Below are 13,050 nucleotides of genomic sequence, written 5' to 3'. Positions count from 1 at the left end.
TATAAAATAACTATTTTTCAAATATAGTAAAGTTCCCGATTCTTACTGAAATGGTGAACAGAATTGAGGAGACCTCACACAAGAAAGATTTTTAGCAGTATTCATCTTCATCCTCCACTTGGGAAATTTTTGCAGTCACTTGTGTTAATAACCATTGAAATCCTGAGACCTAATCACCTAATTTTGGACAACCAGCTCTGTCTTCACCACCTAGATCCTACTGGGTTCCAAGATACTGACTTAAACATCCATATGATATATAAATGAAATTTGTCATTTGAAAATAGTTTATGATATCTACCATTTCTACAGCTTCCATGTTAGGCATCTCTCTGTAGGAGACGAGCAACTTAGAGATAATTTAGATAAATATTATCAGCAATTTTTTTCCTACTTCCTCTATATTTTCAATTTCAGTTCTGTGATATTTGAAAAGAGCCATTTTTTTAAAACATTGGATTTTTAACATTGAAAAAAACTTAATGGCTGCAATCAGTCCAGTGTCCAGTGTGTCTGACTCCCAAATTTTTACTTGTTTATAGATTTAATACAGATTTGGGGGGCTTTTTGATCTTAAACATAGGTTCTAGGGATGCCAAATAGTAGCAGGTGCTCTGCCTAATTATTTATGTCATTTTAGATGTGATTTTGAAGACACTGCTCAGTATCATGCTTCTGCTATGAATGTTAAAGGAGAAATTTCGGCTTATGCGTCCCTTGTGGTAAAGAGTAGGTTTGCAAAATTTTTCATTTAATTTTTTTGTAAGATGTACATTACCAGTTTCATTTTTGTGGCTCAGAGTACTTTTATGTTTAGTTGATAGTGACTAGAGTCACTCTTTTTTCGTATGTGCCTCTAGGGTACAAAGGAGAAATTGATGCAAGTCTTCTCCATGCTGGAACTGTTACTATGCCTCTGAGCCGTAAGTTTTTGTTTGACAAATCTATTTACAATTGTGACATCATGCCAAATGACTAAGCAGAATATTTTGTAACATTATTTAAAAAGAAAACAGGTCTGATTTACAAAGGTTTTGAGCTCTACAATTTTGAATGGTATTAGCCTTATCTATAAGTGAAAATGGCATTATCTTCTGGGTCTGTGGCTATTTGTATTTGCTTGTATACGAAACATCTACTGTTCTTGCTGAAACATGAGGATGCAGACTGAGAGGATATTTTGTGATAGTCCTTTTAATATTGGTGTGGCTCTGGAATAAAATCTGTCGAAGGAATAGAGGGACCCTGTCTATTGCAAAATGTAAAATATAGCCTGGATAAAATGCTAGGAGGTGCATGTTCGTGAGTAGACTAGATGACTTAATAGTTCTTGTCTATGTGATTCCATATGTTGTGAAGATGCATAGCAAAGATCACATAGCCAGAACCAAATTTGAATATTTGGGGTATATCAGTGTAGAAATTGTAATTTTGTTTTACCTGAGAACCTGGTGTCACATTTTGAAGTGATTTACAGTATTGCATAAATACTTCCATGAACAGAAATGTTAAGAAAATCCACCCACCTACGTACAACAGGTGTTAAGTGCCACGGGGTCCTTGCACATGGAAGGCTTGAAAGATGAGTCTTACGGACATTTCTTTTATTGTAGCAGCACAAATAGAATGAGGGACATGCTGCAAAGGCACACTAGATGTCATTTAAGTACTGAAGTTCTGAAATAACAGAAATAAGATTACGCACAATATTACAAAATGTTAGGCCCTAAATTTCCAATATAATTTGAGATTTATTGTTTGGTAATGGAAAAGGAAGAGGAAGATCTACATATATTCACTGATCACAGGAAGACTGTGGGCTACCAGTATGAGGCAGTGTGGAAGAGGAAAATGTGATCTTAAGTTTTATCAGTGGAGGTGTTTTCAAAATAATTATGGAAGCACCTGTACAGTGTATGTGAAGGAAAAGCATGAAGCACTTATAAGATCTGTCTGCAATACTGCATAACTCACGTCATACAACAGTAGGAAAGATAAATTCAGGAGCAGGTACAGAAATAGGCTACCCAAATGTCCAGGGAAATAGAAGGCTCATTTTATATTAAGAGTCCGAAAAAGACTTATTTAAGCTATCAAAACGAAGGCTGAGTGGACACATGACTGTCTTGAGATGCAGCAAAGAGTTGAACAGGAACAGAGAAGAGCTGTTTAAACTAGAGATCAGTTTGACCTTAACAAATCATTAATCATAAGTAAAAGTATGTTTAAATATAAAATAATTCATATAATCAAATAATAAAATGCTGGATCTGAAATTCTGGAAAATTCTGGAAAAAAATTCTGGAGCAGCCCTTCCCTAGTAAAATGAGCTGGCTGTAAGAACTAGAGTTGTATGATTAAAGAAATCAGTTGATTCTCTGTGATAGCAAGGGCTTAGATTATTTGACATTGCAATTACCTCTGAATACTATTTACTGAATTTATGTTTTTTTCTACTTATAACTTTAACTTTACCTGAGATCATATTCATAATCATTGGGTACTTTTGCTTACAATTCTTACTACAAAAAAAAGGAAATGTAAACAGCCAGATTTTTTTTCCTTTATACAGTTGGTGTTACCCCACATGGGTTTGCTTCTAGGTTTGAAATCAGTTTTGTTGACAAGTTTGATGTCACCTTTGGGAGAGAAGGCGAGACCATGAGTCTGGGTTGCACAGTTGTCATCAGTCCTGATATTAAGCGCTTCAAACCAGACATCGAATGGTACAGAAATGGTGAGAATGTTTGATGAGAAGAAATATGAACTTATTTGACTTAGATCTTTATTTATTTCAGTATATGTGAATGTTGTGAATAGGTCATCATTTTCTCAGCTTTCTAAATGGTAATATTTTCTCTTTTTTAATTCAAAGTTTTCCATAATTTCCATTTTGAAGTGAAAATAATGAGCTCCATAGAAAATGGAGGGAGGGAGGACTGTGAAAATGTCGTCCAGCCTTCTCTTTTTCTTTTACAAATTTTAGAATTAAAAGCATTTTGGTCAGTTTTGACATTGATGTAGCAGTAATTATATAGCCCACATAGCTTTTACTGTTTATTCATATGCTAAGACATTTTTTAAGTAATTGCACAAAGCTGTTGTACAACAGTGGATAAAAAACTATTGCTTTCTGAAGTTAGACTTTGCAAATGAAGACAAAATTGGCATGAGAGCAGAATTAAGTATGATTGTCTTTGAAAATAGAAAGTTGCATGGACTCTTCTGTAATTCCAATCTATTCCAATCTATTCACTGTAATTCTAATCTATTCCTTAGTAGATTCAGCTAGTTCTCATCATAAAATTCTCTATTTTCTAGGTGTACTTATTACACCATCCAAATGGGTCCAGATGCATTGGAGCGGGGAGCGAGCTACATTAACACTGACTCATGCAAACAAGGAAGACGAAGGTCTTTACACTCTACGTGTGGTGATGGGAGACTACTATGAAGAGTACAGCGGTTATGTCTTTGTTCGAGGTAGGATACTGTCTTATGAACCAAACAGACTCACTAGAGAAACGAGGAAAACATGCAGGCAAAATCAGTCTCAGTTATTTTAAAGGCTTTTTTATCCAATAAAAAGAGAATAATTATTTTCTAATAATAGTTATTTTCTAGCATTATAACTTCCACTTGTTATCTTTGGAAAAATTGTATGCATATCTGAAGTTTGGGAGACAGATGTTGGAAGACTTCTAAACCATATTGACATTCTGAGCAGGAAATTTAGGGTATTGGTGTAATGTCACATCCCTTTCACAATTTCAGCCTGTGAGCAACACTAAACATGAATCATAAAGAGGAAAAATCTACCTAATAACTTTAAAATGCATTTTTGTAACCATCCTATCACTAGCTAAACCCCGCTGCTTTGATCAAGATTTTGTGCACTGTTTGAGGGATTCTTTCATATGTACAATACAGGAAAAAATACGATGGAAGGGAAATGCAAAGTCCTGCACCAGGGGAGGAATAGCCCCATGCACCAGTACAGGCTGGGGTCAATGGGCTGGAAAGCAGCATGGCGGAAAATGACACAGGGGTCCTGGTGGACACCCAGAGAGGCTGCGGAGTCTCCATCTTTGTGGAGATATTCAAAACTCAGCTGGACATAGTCCTGAGTAGCCTGCTCTAGTTGATCCTGCTTTGAGCAGGGAGCTGGACTAGATGACCTCCAGAGGTGCCTTCCAATCTGAAAACTGTTCTGTGATTCTGAGATACAGTGAAGTAAAGCAGCAAGGCTGACGCAGTAATTTAAGTGTAGGATTAAAATGTTATTTCCCTGTGTTTTATTTGCTTGTACCATGAAACACTTCCTCAAATTTCTTTTAGAGAGAATATATCTTTAAGAAGAACCTTGGATATCAGGTTATGTACTGATTCTGTATCTGTCCCACCTGCTAAAAGCAGCTGAAGCATGTAATGTTAATTCAAAAGACACTGGATATTCTTGGCTCTTAGAACATGCCCAGAATGGCATTGCTTTACCAAGTCCAGCAGAACTGTGTGAGATGTAGATAACAGCCTGCTCAGAAACATGACTGAAGCAGATGTTTTCATGAGTTGAAGAAAGAGTCCACAGAAATGTGCATTGGTGACTATGTAGCACAAAGAAAAAATAGGACTTCTCTTTTTTGCTTTGTTTTAAATTGTGCTGCCAATAAATAAATTATTGGTTGTGTTCCTATTACATCTTCTGGTGATACAGGTATGAACTGACTGTGAACCTCTTGTCCCTTTCACAAGAGTATCTTCTATTTGGTGCATTTGCCAATTTCTAATTAGATTAATTATATTCTCACTCTTTTGCTTATATGCTCCCTGCAGTCTCAGTGGGTTAATATATTCTTCACTGCTTTTCTTGGCATGTACACACAGTTGCTGCAAACAGCTAGCTAGCTACAGTATTTAAATACAAGTAGTTGTCCTTCTGTGGCATGCAGGAATCCTTTTGTATTGATTGAAGTGAGTGGGGTGCAGCACACTAATCGGGCTAATAATGTTAGGCCTTCAGACAGACTTGCAGAGAGATTTGTTACTTTTCTGCCATGGCTACAAGTCAGCATTTGTCAGCAAGCAGACAGGGATAAAATTCTAGCCCCCCTGAAGCCAGTGAGCCATGTTGATTGCCACAGTTATTTCCCAGTCTGTCTTGGAAAGAAACTGTGGTGTCTCATGTTCTGTCAAGTGGTAAATATGGGCAATTAAAGCCTTTTGTATAGAGATCATTGAAGATATATTGTATTTTATTATTTTATGTTAAATGGCTTGCTTACTTTGTGAATTAAAATTTTTGAAAATATACCTAGTTAGCAGTAATTCGAACCAAGACTCAATAACTTTGGCATGGCTTCAAAAGCTCCATGTGATGCTACCATGCCTGTAGGAGAGTAAAGTGATTTTTCTGAAGACCACTTTTTTATTTAATTAAGCATGTTAAATAAGCTTGTAGGGCATTTCTTCTGAAATCCAAGAGCATAAAAACTAGGAATTACTGTATATTATAATAGAAAATGCTGCAATACCCAGAAACATCAAACATTTTAAAAGGTCTGGGTTTTAGATGGAGTGTAAGAATAATGTTTACTACCAAAACATCATTTTCCTCCAAGTATGTGTCTCTTTCTTGTCTAATACAGACCTTCTTTTGAAGTAGCTCACAACAGGGCTTGGAAAATGCCACATGTAATTGTACAAATTGATGTTCATCTGTAGGGAAACAATCTCTCTTTTTTGAAAGCCTTTCATATAACCTTCTTGCAAGGGCTATTTTTCCCTACAAGAATACTACCCCATCTCACAAATCAGAGTCTGACTGTGTAAACAATATCATTCCCCTGTGCCAGGCACTATGCTCTGTTTTTTAAAGTTTTAGATAAGATTTGTCCAGAGCAGATGCTGGAGTCAAGGCCCTTTGACACCAGGGGCCCCAGATTTGCAATAAATGTTTGAAAGGAAAAATATGTTTATCTTTATGTAGTTCATATTCTAAAATGCTAACGTATGTTTAATATAATTCAATTTCAAAAGGTTTAGATATCTTTTCAGTTCATATCTAACCAAGACCAAACAATAATGGATTGTGCAGATATGGAAGATATGGAATACCCATTTAATTCACCTTTTGAATAAAACACTATTCAGAATTTTCTAATAGCAACCAAAATCTAGCTTGACTGAAAATTCAGTTTCACTGTGGACTCCATCTATCAATTCATCTCAGTTTAGATTCAGATTATTTGTTTAGATTGGTATTTTCTTCAGAAGGTATCTTTGTTCTATTGCTGAGTATCCAGCAAACAGTAGTTTAAGAAAGTTGGTTATTTCAGAGGATGCCCTTGTTTAAAAAAAAAAAAAAAGATTTGAGAAGAAGAGGTTTTGACTCTGTCTGTGGTCAGATGACATATGGTGAGGGGTCTGAGTTTTAGCAATATTTTATCAATCAGTATTTTCATGGAAGTATATAGCAGTTAAATTACAAAAGTGAAATGCATTTCTTTGAAGACTGCAGTGTTGTATATCCAATGATTGAATAATTTTGACTGAGCTATTGCCTGGCTACAAGGCAAAATGTCAGCCTGTTCTCCTAACTAGAATAGCAGGTAAATATATAGTCAGCAAAAGTTTTGCTTCAGCTATATCTCTGGCAGCTACCTAATCAAAATGCATGTTTCTGATTTTATTTCAAATGCCTAATCAATTACATTTACAATATGCTGTAACCTATTAAGCATTTGTAAATGTTGAGAAGAGAAAAACAAAACCTAGAATAGCACTGATGATATAAAAACAAACACTTTCTGAAGCCAGAAACTTTTTGGCTCAGTGGGAACAGAGTTTGGTCCTTAAAGAGTAATTATGAAAGAACTGTGGTTCACATTTGGAAATGCATGTCTCCATCCTGATAGATGCTGATGCTGAAATCCCAGGAGCCCCTGGCGCACCACTGGATGTGCAGTGCTTAGATGCCAACAAAGATTATGTCATTGTTTCCTGGAAGCAGCCAGCTGTTGATGGAGGAAACCCCATCCTTGGATATTTCATTGATAGGTCAGTGAGCATGCCAAATTCGAAAATTCATATTGCTGAGCATTGTAAATCCAAAACCTAAAGACACATTTAAAAACATGAGATAAAATAGTCATTTTTTTTCCCTCTTATTGTCAGAGAAAAATTTTTTTTGTTTGTTTTAGATTCTGGCTGGGCCTGATCTAACTTTCCTTGCCTCACTGCTTCATTTGACTATATAGAAATGGTTCTGTGAGAAGCTACATAGTTCAGCTCTCACTGATTTCTTTGAGGCTTGAGAGACTTCGCAGTGTTTGGTACAGGATCCACTCCTTCATCAGGCAGTCTGTGCTTCTTTCTGTACAAGTGTTACCTCTCATCTTCCCAAATTGTTACCATGTATCAGAAAGCAAAATACCATCTCAAAGGGAGATGAATTCTTTTTATATACTGTTGGTTTTTGAGCTCTTAGGTTCACAAGCTTCATTCAAATCATATTTATATGTTTTTCTCTGCCACAATAAGAATTGGAAATAATTTTTATAAATACAAAAACTGAATGTGTCACACAATGGCAGGGTTCCAGAAGCTGGGGATTTAAGAAATTCAGCCAGTATCTTGAGACTCGCAGCAAAGTTTTCAGAGCTGGTAATATTTGTTTCAAATTTCAGTAAAAAAATACATCGTTACTAATATGGAATTCCTGTGGGCCTATTCAGCTGCGTGTAAAAGATACATATATATATAAAATATACATACATACATACATACATATATATATACACACACATATATAATGATGGAATTGTTTTGTGAAACAAATTTAACATCATACATTCAATTCAAATATAATTTCCCCGGTTTGATAATTCTGGAGTATCAGTTGCTGTTGTGACTAAGCTGCGCTAGGTCTGTGCTGTGGGTCGTTAACATTCATTAAGAAAAACCTAAACAGACGACAGAACTAGACTCTAAAAAATAATATCTCATTTTAAAACTAGCTGTTGAGGGATGTTAGCACTGAAAGTAACTGCAAGACAAATGGCATTCTGCTTGTTCTCCTGTGTTCACATCCTTTAATCTATGTTTGCCCCTAAATTCAAAGCTTCATTACTGTTCTCCAGCATGTTACAAAAGCGCAGGTCTGTTGCTGTCATTTGGTATAAACTACCCAGCATCAAATGCCCATTTTCTGTCATGTTAATACTGATACAAATCTGGCATGTGGTGCATATTTCCCTGCATGACCTAGGTTACTTTCCTCCTCAGAATATTTATTTGTCATACTCTTTACCCCTGCAGCAACAACAGCTTGTCTTGTGGGCTCTTTGGGGCAAGGTCCATCCCCTTCTTTGTTTCTACAATACTGAACACAACTTTTGTATTGTTTGAGCTGCAATACACCTTTAGATCCACCTACCAAAACCAGTACACTTTCTAGTGTAAGACTCAAGAAGATATTATCTGTTACTAGTCTCTGGGCTATTACAGATTTTCCCACACGACCTCTGGCAAATCTCAAATTCTATCTGTGCATCAGTTACTGAGACAGTCTTGATAGCACTTACCTTCCTCAGAGAACATTGTGAAGAAGAAATCCATTAAAGAACATACAAAGGATCAAATACTACCAAAGATATTTAGGCACTCAAGTTTTCAGCTAGGCTAGTATCTAACTGCCTAGGAGTGTGACTGAGTTGCTCAAAGTGATGTATACAGTCTGCTAAAGCTAAAACCAAAACTCGGGCATCCTTAGCCCCAAGCCAGGTATCTGAACCACAAACTCACCCTTACTGAGACAATAACATTTCTCAGAAAGTGAAGGCTAAGATGTACTAAGAAATCTGAGTAGACACTGTAACATTCACTTCAATAAATATCTTGGAAGCAATAAAAAGTCTTTCCTGAGCTGCTACTTCGTATTTCTGTTGACCAAGTTCCTAGGCACTGAGAAGCCACCTACAATGGCTCCTTCTGCTTCTCTAAACAGAAGTCTCTGCTGTCCCTGCTGCTGGTTTTCTCTTCCTCCAGCCAAAAACCAGCCTCTTGCCATGTGTGAGGCTTATCAGCAGTGGGACACCTACCACCCCCACTTCTGCAGTGTCTCTGGCCACACCTCAGTCTCCCTGGGCAGCCCAAATGGCATTTGAAGTGGGGTCTGGCCGAGTACCCCATTTTAACCGTATTCACAACCATCTAGGTGCTGGGTTGGCCACTGAACTCGCGACAGGGCTTTCCATGCCCCGTGAAGCCTATTATTTTGCTGGATGCACAGCAAAGCAACCCACTGAGCACTGTGCAAGTAAGATGATCTAGCTGGCTTCTGGAGACTGCAAAGACTACATGTATTTCATGTCCCTTGAAGCGTGCTAAAACTGATGCTCCCTAAAGATCCTGGAGCATACTTTGAAGGGTTTAAACAGTGAAGTGAGTTCTGTTCATGAATAGCTTTAGGTTTCTTTCTCAGTTCAGGCAAGAAGGAGCTCAGCTGCAAGGGATTTAGCGCATTCCCAGATGGTGCTTCAGCCCTGACCCCTTCATGCAGCTGCTTTGATGTCACCAGTATATAACACTGCTGCAGAAACTGGTATGATCAAGCCACTGAATGTGAACAGATGGTGAAACTGTAAGGGGGCGGTACCCTGAGTGCATTTTTTCCTTCCCAGTACTACTCTTGCTGTTTGTATTTTTCAGATGTGAGGTTGGCACCACCCACTGGACCCAGTGCAATGAGACTCCAGTGAAGTTTGCTCGTTTTCCTGTCACGGGCCTGATAGAAGGCCGCTCCTATATTTTCCGAGTCCGAGCTGTGAACAAAGCTGGCGTTAGCCTACCGTCCCGGGTGTCAGAGCCTGTGGCTGCACTGGATCCTGCTGACAGAGCCAGGCTTAGAAGTAAGGGTTTTTTTTTTACATGTTGCCTGGAAGGTTTGAGAAATAGTAACTGGTGGAAAAATGTATGACTGTTTACTCATAAGCCTTCGAAATCCCACTAGAGGGAGCAATACCAAAACAAAATAATCTTTGGAGATAGGTTTGCCAAGAAGAAATCATCTCAGTGCTCTTTGCACAAAGCATGCTCTGCTGCCCAGATGTCTTTTGCTGACTACAGTGCTGCACTCCGTGCTTGCAGGAAGACAGGGAAAAGCGCAGGAGAGTTAAATTGCCTGGAGAGAGTTGCTTTGGTTCAAATAACAAAACAGCTGAGCAGATTCTGTGAATAGTCTCTCTCTGTGCCACAGACAAGGGTGACTGATTCTGTCCTCATGTGACGATCCAAGCCTTGCAATAAACTATAAAATGCTGGGGCAGTCCAACAGAGAATTCATCCCAAGCTCTCTACTTTAAAGTTAGCATTTTGCAAGCCAAGGACTTTTTTTCCTGTGACCTGGCAACATCCCAGAAAAAAGGCTTTGGTGAGAATTTTAACTAAAAGGTTACTTCAAAATCCCTGTCTACCCATATGCCAAAAACATATGTCTAAAATCTAATTATTTCTACTCAGTTCTGCAGTTTGACAATTTAAAATGGTCAGATGTGAAGAGATTCTTTGCTTAAACTGCATGCAAAGCCACAGAGCTTTTCGATTTAGTGAGAAATGTGGAAGCTGTCTCAGAAGAGGAAGCCTGATCTTGGTGGCCTATTCCCATTCATATATCTTCTCCCTCATGATCTGCTTTTCTCCCCACCTTCTCCCTCTCTGTTAGCATTTATAAAACAGATCAGCCAGCGTAAGGTGCAAGCATGTGGAGGAGGAGAACAGCAGTTGCAAAAATTATCTCTGAAAGTGCCCTGACCTGAGTTAATAGCTCAGCATAAAACTGTGATAATTCTGGGATTTTACATCCTAATTACATAAGGCACCCTGAGAGAGCCACCCGAATCATATCAAGTCGATATCATATGTTGAGTCATGCTGCGTAATTTCTGTTTGTGACTATGACCCATGTTTTGAAAATTGGTAATGTGAGGAAAACTGGGATAAAACAGAGACAAAGACCAGCCTGCAGGAATTTGACACTTCTTCTGATGAGTGAGCTGTTAAACATTAATAGAGTACAGAAAATAAAGTTTAAGTTGGTTTTCTAAAAATCATGAATTGAGTAAGCTGAATACTTGTTTCTGTGACCTAAGTGATTTCAGTGACATTTCAGCAAAGAATATATATCTCAATGGGTCAAATTTTTCTAGCTATATTGATTGCTGAACTGTTCTCAATATTCAACCTAGTCACCCTAAAACTAGCCTGGGTATCTCTACATGAGCAACAGTCACAGCAGAGACTGACAATGGAGCTCATGTGTTAGTTTTGAACCACAAAAGAGTCAGTTTTCTAGTTACTTGAACCGTTCCTGATGTCTCTCATTTCTGTGATATCTCTGACATCTGTTTCAGGTCACCCTTCGGCTCCCTGGACTGGACAGATTATTGTCACTGAGGAAGAACCTGCAGGTAAACACAGCCCTTTGCCTGCAAAAATCTGATGTGAAGCTGATGTGAAAAAACTAGGAAAACTCCCAATGAATTTGGTGGGCTTTGGCACACACCCAAAGTTTGTTGTTCTTAGAGTCACTTGACCTTTAACAACTCCAAACTTAGTTGTCAAGGTGATGTTTCACTATTCAGGACCAAATAAACAAACATGCTTACAGTTAAAAAAAAAAAAAAAAATTAATCCTAGTACGGAGATGACTTCTAACTCTACAATTATTAAAAAAAAAACAGATGCCAAGGCGTATGAATAGTTGTTCTATACTTTAATTACAGTGAAATTATAGGACTAATTCTGACACAAATATGAAGGAATTAAAACCCAACCCCTTTTCCTACTTTTCTCCCCTGTTCTTCAGAGGGTGTTATTCCTGGTCCACCTACAGACCTCCAAGTTATTGAAGCCACCAAGAACTATGTTGTACTTAGCTGGAAACCTCCTGGACAGCGGGGCCATGAGGGTATTATGTACTTTGTGGAAAAGGTAAAATCAGAGAAAATCATAATCATGTAACGGCAGTCTTTCACATTTGCTTTGCCATCTCTTCCAGTCTTTCTTAAGCAAAAGTTCATAACCTGATGAGACTTTCAAGCTAGGACTAGGACTAGAACTTGTACACTTCATCAAGATGACTCTCACTTTAGATTACGATGAACTAGGAAGAAAAGAAAGAAGGGAAATCTGAAAGTGCATGCAGAATGTGTCTCACACTAATATCCTTCCTTGAATTGTGTCTTAGGCCTGCCATAGGGTAGATAGGCTGACAAACTCTATGATGAGAAAGCACAGGGCAAAGTCGCACTTATATATACATCTTTTGAATAAATGAAGCTTGTCTTGCGGGACAGACTAACATTTTGTATGGAGGCATTCTTCCAGAGAGTTTCTTGGCATCAAGTCTTTCTTCTTGAACTGCCTTTTCATATTTATCCTCTACTCCATTTACTTCACCTGCTCAGCAAAGCCAACACAAAATTTCTTTTCTAGAACAGAATCAGTTTTAATTTCAGTGTCCTGCTTTTCTGAGCCTTCTTCATATGGCTGCTAGTCTAGAATATTCTTCACTACCACCTTTTTTACTAGCATCTCATGGCTCCCACAAACTTCCATATCAAACTTTTCCATATCAATGTCATCCTGGGAGACATAAATATCTTAACATTACATGTTTTTCATGTCTTGTGAAATCTGGTCTAAATAAATGAACTTCACTTAGCAACAGACTTAGAGAGAATGAATATATGAATTTTGAGTTTCCTTATAAGAAAGCTTTTTAATAACCTATTGCATGCCGAATACTCAGCACTGCTGTCACATATTCAGATGTTTTCATGAGAAATTGAACTCCCTCTGAAGCAAGGACCCATTATTTTAAATTATCTTTAACATAAAACGCACAGACAAAAATTTATCACTCATCTTAATAGAATAAGTGACCATCATATGCAGAACTTTTAGCCACAGGAGTAAATACAATTCATAAATTAAATGCACTTCCTTATTTTTTTTTTCTGGAAAATGAAGGCCAGATCCTTACTAATTTTG

The 13,050-nt window shown here is 37.7% G+C and overlaps 1 protein-coding gene across 1 annotated transcript in view; it reads left to right on the top strand.

Annotated features, from left to right (window-relative positions):
- The window catches only part of MYOM1 (myomesin 1), a 77,142-nt gene that overhangs the window by 20,823 nt on the left and 43,269 nt on the right, over nt 1-13,050 (top strand). The window contains exons 6-13 of the mRNA XM_067292354.1: nt 641-729; nt 861-920; nt 2,573-2,737; nt 3,322-3,483; nt 6,915-7,056; nt 9,709-9,908; nt 11,409-11,465; nt 11,864-11,988. Coding sequence (XP_067148455.1) covers nt 641-729; nt 861-920; nt 2,573-2,737; nt 3,322-3,483; nt 6,915-7,056; nt 9,709-9,908; nt 11,409-11,465; nt 11,864-11,988 — 1,000 coding nt within the window. The remainder of the gene's footprint in view (nt 1-640; nt 730-860; nt 921-2,572; nt 2,738-3,321; nt 3,484-6,914; nt 7,057-9,708; nt 9,909-11,408; nt 11,466-11,863; nt 11,989-13,050) is intronic.

Source organism: Apteryx mantelli, chromosome 2 (assembly GCF_036417845.1).
Source record: "Apteryx mantelli isolate bAptMan1 chromosome 2, bAptMan1.hap1, whole genome shotgun sequence".
Lineage (NCBI taxonomy): Eukaryota > Metazoa > Chordata > Aves > Apterygiformes > Apterygidae > Apteryx > Apteryx mantelli.
Note: the sequence above shows the minus strand (reverse complement) of the source record. Positions and strands in the feature narration are given on the sequence as shown.